The 6,484-nt window shown below is 45.4% G+C and overlaps 1 protein-coding gene across 3 annotated transcripts in view; it reads right to left on the reverse strand.

Moving 5' to 3' along the window:
- The window catches only part of SLC44A1 (solute carrier family 44 member 1), a 218,605-nt gene extending 212,870 nt beyond the window's left edge, over positions 1 to 5,735 (reverse strand). For all 3 annotated transcript variants that reach the window (XM_067743748.1, XM_067743747.1, XM_067743746.1), the window contains exon 1: positions 5,571 to 5,735. In XM_067743748.1, coding sequence (XP_067599849.1) covers positions 5,571 to 5,606 — 36 coding nt within the window. In that variant the 5' untranslated portion in view covers positions 5,607 to 5,735. The remainder of the gene's footprint in view (positions 1 to 5,570) is intronic.
- Between the last annotated feature and the right edge of the window lie 749 nt (positions 5,736 to 6,484).

A 6,484-nucleotide genomic window follows, 5' to 3' on the forward strand; every position in this document is an offset into this window, starting at 1 on the left:
GGTGGCCAGGTATGGAATAATGAGAGGCAGGTTTCCTATGTGCCTCGGTTTTCCAGTTTCCACACCAGGATACTGGTATCATTCAGTGAACCAAAGATACTGAAAAAGATGTGTGTGTATGTGCCTACAAATTTTGAGTTCAGTTTTGACACGCTGAGTTTGAGTTGCCTACAAGACATTCTAGTGGAAGTGCTAAGTATAGCTCAGAGGCCAGGAAAAAATTGGTTTCAGTTCAGTAGTTCAGTTTGGGAATTGTCAGCATATGTACTGTAACTGAAACCAGAGAAGGAGATGGAATTATCTAAAGAAAGGGTGTGTAAGAGTGGGTTTTAACCTTGGCAGAACATGAAAATCACCAGGGGAACTTTAAAAAATACCCCTGGACCAATGACATCAGAACCTCCGAAAGGAGGACCCAGGAATCCGTGTTTTTACAAGTTCTCTAAGTGTTTCCTATGTGGAGCCAAGGTTACAAAGATAAGAAGACTTAAGACATTAAGAATTAATACTAACTATAGAAAGCTCAAGAGATTAAGTGACTAAGTAGGTTTCTAGTCCTAGCTACCTCATAATGTATCTCTCTGACCTTAGACTACTTCTTATCTCTACATTCTAGTTTAGCTCAATAGAAAAGAGAGATAGTAGGCCTAGTTTATCTCTAATAAAGATAAACTAGAACTCCCCAAATCTGAGCCAAATTATGAAATTGAAATATTTACTTCTTCTTTTTTTTGGGGGGGGAGGGTTGGGGAGGAAGGAGACAGTAAAATAGCTACTAACCAATTACCTGTAATAGAATAGAGAATATATTTCTATAAATAAATGTCCTTCAAGCCAATAACATTTCTAAATGATAGGATTAACACATCAGATAGTATTTGGTAGTATTTGTTAAGCCTGGGAACTTTTTAACTGGACTAGTTTTGCTGTACCACATTATGTCGTTCTCCAGCTAGTAACTGCAGCAAGTTCAAAAAGGCATGACTTTAACTTGGACATTCCTTAATTCAAAATGTTATTGAGTGGACCTTTTCTAAAGATAAAATGAACTGCAATTTATGATATGGGAAGCATGTATGTGAACGCAGAAAGAAAAGCACAGGACTCACATTCAAAAGACCTGGGGTAAAGTTTGGATGGATCCCTTAGTAGCTCTGAGACTTCAGCCAAGTCTCAACTAATGTCCAAGTCTCAACTGCCTCCCCTGTAAAACGGAAGTAAAGTCAACTTCAGAGTTACTAGAGAAATTAAAACATGAAAATGGCTGTGAAAAATAGGTACACAAAAAGTCTCACCATTTTTACATTACTTTCCAGCCAATTTTAATATTTTTGGCTTACATTATTTGGAGGAATGGATCTTCTAGGCTAATAGCATAGTATTCAGAAGAAGAAGAAAAAAATAAATTGTCTTCATGCTGTGTTTTTTTTATTCCAGTTAGAGCAGGTCTACTTCGCTAGACAGTCTTCAAATTTCATTTTTACCCTCTGACTTCAAAGTTCACAAAGCAGAAGGAGACTACAGTACTAATAAAATTCTGTTAAAGAACAGTTAACATTCTCAAAAGTTAACCAGTATTTGTGAACCACTTGATTGTTTTTCATTACTCCTGAGACAAGATATGAGAGCTAGGAAAACACAGTTAAATACTTAGCTCTCAATTAGAAGACATGGGACGAGACCAGAGACAAGACCAATCTCTCCTAAAGCCAGAGAGATATGAGGGGCAGTTTGTTCAATTAGAAAGATTCCGCTCCATCCCTCTCACAATTTCTAAGGTTAGAACCAAAGGACACAGAACTTCAGAGCACTTGCGAAATCTCCTGGCCTCCAAAGAGCTGCTGTGAGAAATGATGATCTAGCCATTAACGACAAAGACTTTTGGCAATTTGCTAAGTAATCCTTCAAAAGCCTCCTTCATTCAAACTGGTTTGTCAATGGGAAAGAACATTTCATAAATCTGAAGATTTACAACTGAACTTTGAAGTTTAACATTACAAGAATAGAAATTATGTCAGGTTATAACAGAATAAACGAATTATGGAGAGTTGGGAATAAATTTTAAGAATCTTAGGGAGGATTAGTGCTGTAAAAAGAAACTCATGACTATCTCACTTTTATGTTCTCTTCAAAGAGATTTTTAGGCAAAGGCTATCATGTATTGGCTTGTGTTGAGCAATTACTAATATTAGCAAGTAACTTGTAGTGGCCACAAATAAAAAAAATTAGAGTTCTATAAGAGTTCTATAAATATATCTAAGAGTTCTTAAGATTCTTAGAAACACATATCTGATACTGCATAAATAATTTTGCCAATAATTTCCTCCTTCAACAGTAAAATACAAGTAAGTATAGAATGTGATGCTTTTCTTTTATCTAAATCCAAAAACAGGATAATTATTTTGATGGCAAATTATGATAACCAGACACTGACAAGAAAATGAAAATAATACCAGAACAGACTACAAGAGATGAAGCAGTTTGGAAGTCAATAAACTCTTTTATGAGAGTCTACAACATAGCAAGAGACTATGAGGGAAAATAAATTATATGTATTTCAAAAGTGAATTCCTACTACAAAGAGGAAACACACTATATTTACATTGATAAAACCTGCCAGGGCTTGAAAGTTGCTGATGATAGCACTGAGAAAAGCTAAACTGAACTGCAGATTACCTCAAAGCACATTGTTTTGATGTGCTGTGCAGGTTATCATTAGAGTTTGCAGACAAGCTCTTTTAAGATGTTATAGCCACTGCTCCAACTAAAAAATAAGCACTGAGCAGAGCACCAGGAGAAAAGAAAAAACCTGCTCAATTTTGCAAACTGATGGTACCACTGACAGAATAGGAAGGAATGTGGGAAAAGCAGATGAATTTTAACTTAGTTGAAATTTGAGCTTTGAAGAGGGTGGCGTGGTGGCATTACTCAACCAGCTCATGGAAGTAAAACAGCACATAGTTCGGGGCTGGATTCATATTAAATGTTACTCGCCAGCCAAATGTTCAAATGTTCCAATCTGTGTATCTGTATTCTCTTCATTTACTACTGCTGAGCAACTTATTATGTACAAGGTATAGTGAGACACTGCAATGGATACAAACATGTGGAAAATAAAAACAGTTCCTATACTCAAGAAGTTTACAATTCAGTAGAAGGGATGAAAGAAACATTCTGCCTGAAAATACAATTGAGGCCTCTAAGAGAGGTTCAAAGTGATGTGGAGGTTCACATTTAGAGAAGATGTGCAGCTGCATCCCTGTTTTGTTTCAACACAACTCATACAGATACTATATTATCCTAACTGGTGATGCTACTGAAAGGAGCATTAAAATGCAGCAGATTGGTAACATTTCACAAATTAAGAATGATGCCAAAATCTCAAATAAGGAAAAAGAAAATGATGACCAGCTCTTTGGCACGAAACCTCAATGCTCCACTTACACTACAAGTCCCTAAAGCTGCTGGTGATTGGTTATAGGAATCCACAGAAAAAAAAATGCACCCTTCGGAGTGCATGACATGCATCTTGTCTGTAGAGCACAGCATGAAGGAAACAGTGGCTGCAAGAGGAGGAAGAAGAAAGGAAAATATATGGGACAGCATTCTGAAAAGTAAGATGTGGAGCTAGTCAAATGCAAGACCTGTTAAGCAGAGTTTTGGTCCAGCATCCATCCCTTCCAAATTTAATTGATTAAACACTGAACAAGCCATCCATAAACTATCCAATACCGTCTTAAAGGCATTCCATCTCCAAGAGGATGCAAAATAACCCAATTCTTAAAAGAAAGGCGACAGGAAAGATATCTTTTTGGTGAAAATAATATTTAAGTAAATATTAGACGAATAGCACCCAAGTAGATTCCTCCCTCTCCCCCAAAATCTCTGACCAGTTGAAAGGTACTGTGTGATTCCACACCTTTATCTGTTAATATGAAAACTGTGGTCTATCGACCTCTCCTTCCTAACACCACTACATATAGTTTTTCTCTGTTATTCTAATGGAACAGGAAGGTTTAACTAACTAAACCAGTCAGCCTGACTATGATCCTAATAGGAAAAGAAAAAAAAAAATCAAAAAAAGAGTAAGCAAACACCCAAAAAAGAAGTAGACAAATAGGATGGATACTTAATAAAACATAAATGTCCTCCATTCATCTGCAATTCTAGTCATTTTCTAACAGATCTCAGATTTTCAGAACAAGTATGCAGGTTATTTAAAACTGAGTTATATATAGTCATTTAGAAGCAGCAAAACACTTCTGGCATTATCACAGATGCTATATCTCTGAAGGAATTTTTTTTTCCAAACTAGCATTTTTCTTCACCAAGAACGGACCAGCCTTTATTTCTAAAAACAAGAGCCCTTGTATCCCCCCAAAACAAACAAATCAAAGACCACAGTTACATTCTACACTAATGAAACTGTGAGATTACATCCCAGGCGTTGTCAGAGCCTATTTTTCATACACCACCACCAGACAGTTTGATGCAGTATTCCTGATTGCTTTTTATCGTATTTGTAAATACACTCACTAATCCACTAAATTAGGTAATTTACAAACAGGTCCTCTTAGTTATTAGCGGCCAGCAGTCAAGTCCTATTACGTTTGATCCTTATACAGTTGTCTAAACATTTCTATCCAGGTTAAGGGCTCGGATCGGCAAAAGAGAGGGAGGTTAGCGAAATCTGGATGGGGGCAGGGTAGAAGCTGGGAGAAATCTCTGCATCTCAGCCCTCAGCGACAACACTCAGCCAGTGCACACAGAAAAACTAAATTCGGCACCTCTTCCTCCTGTTACACTGGCAACAAAGAGGGAGTCTCCGTAACGATCCCGTCACCCACCAGGTGCCCAATCTCCTTCTCAGCCCAATCCCCGCGCTCCCGCAGGGGCCTCGGGGTGCGAAGAGGCCGCGGTGCCCGGGGTCAAGGCACAAAGGGGGGATGGGATGGGGTGGGAAGCGAGCGGCTAGAATCGGGGAAGCGGGTCGTAGAAGGGCTCCGGGATCCGCTTAAACACTTGAACCCGGACGGGGGGCGGCGGGCAAGAGAAAAGGGACAGAATATCTAAGAGCAGAAACAGTAATAAGGTGGGAGAGGGGTGAACAGCCCATACTGGGGGTACTCCCCCAGGGAGCACAGAAAATAGTCTGTGGATGGGGAGGGGGAAGACTCCAAGGAGGTAGGAAGAGAGGAACCAGGCCCGGAAGACGAGGGAAGGGGGTGCCACCAGGGGCAGAGAGCAGACGCCCTTATTGCCTCTACCTGCGGGCTGGCGGGACGGGCCGCTCAGGTGTTACTGGGAGGAGGCGGCCAAGTCGGCAAGGGGCTGGGCAGAGCTAGCGGCGCCCTGAGGGCCGCGCGGAGGTGCCTGCGAATCGGCAGCCCTGGGAGCCAGCGCGGGGGCATCTTCGGGACAGGGGGAGGCGGGAGAGGGAGGCGGAAGTGGGGGTCTCTGGAGTGCACGGTGGGTTGAGGGGACGCTCGCAGGTAGTGGGAGGCTGCGGGCGCCCGCGGCACGCGCGGGGAGGCATCCGGGCGGGCGGCCGGGAGGCGGGAGCCCCTCACCTGCGCGGCTGAGGAGGCGGAGTTGCAGCAGCCCATGGCGGGGCCGGAGGAGCCCGGAGGCGGCGCCGGGCGCGCAGCTACGCCCCGGAGCCCCTCGGCATGCGAGCCGGCGGGCGCCCGGGGAGGGCGCGGCCTGGCTCCGCACGGCTCGGCGGCGGCGGCGGCGGCGGCTCGGGCGGCGGCGGGTACTCAGGAGGCGGCGCGGCTCGGGGCGGGCGCCGACCACATCCCCCGGCGGCGGCGGTAGTGGCTGCGCGGCTCCCGCTCCGCTCCTGCTGCTGCAGCTGCTCCCCAGCGGAAAGGGGCGGGCGGCGGCGGCGGCGCCTCCCCCTGTCCCCCGCCTCCGGCCTCCCGCGCCCAGTCCCTCTCCGGCTCCCTCTCCCCGGCCGCCGCCTTCTCAGCGCCGCGCGCTTCTCCCATCAGACTCCCCGCCCCCAGTGCAGCGCCGCGCGGGCGGCCGGGCGAATGCGGCCAAAACGAGGCCGGGCCCTTCGGCGCGCGTCGGAACCTGCGCGGTGCCGAGCCAATTTAGCGGTGGCACCGAGGCAGAGCGCTACCTCGGTGCGAGAGGGCGCCTGAGGCTGGGGCGCCGGAGGGCTGGACAGGCTCGCAGCCGAAATGGGGTCGGGTTGCTTCCGGACCTGGGAGGCACGGGCGAGGCTTGCGGAGCTGCTAGCCATCCCCAGTAGGCGCGCAACCCGAGGATCCCGCTGGTTTCTTACCTCTCAGGTGGCTGATTTTATCCAGGGGAAAGCGTACGCAATAAACCCCTGCAGAAGCAGTAGGTGATTGAAGACAAGGAGAAACAAGCAACTGTTGCCACTCGCCCCATTTTGCTGATGTGGAAACTGAGCCTTGAAGGGCACCAAGAGCTTAATGGAATGCACCCAAGGTCGAAATTGTTATAAAGGGCC

The sequence above is a fragment of the Pseudorca crassidens genome, chromosome 7 (assembly GCF_039906515.1).
Source record: "Pseudorca crassidens isolate mPseCra1 chromosome 7, mPseCra1.hap1, whole genome shotgun sequence".
In the NCBI taxonomy this organism is placed as follows: domain Eukaryota; kingdom Metazoa; phylum Chordata; class Mammalia; order Artiodactyla; family Delphinidae; genus Pseudorca; species Pseudorca crassidens.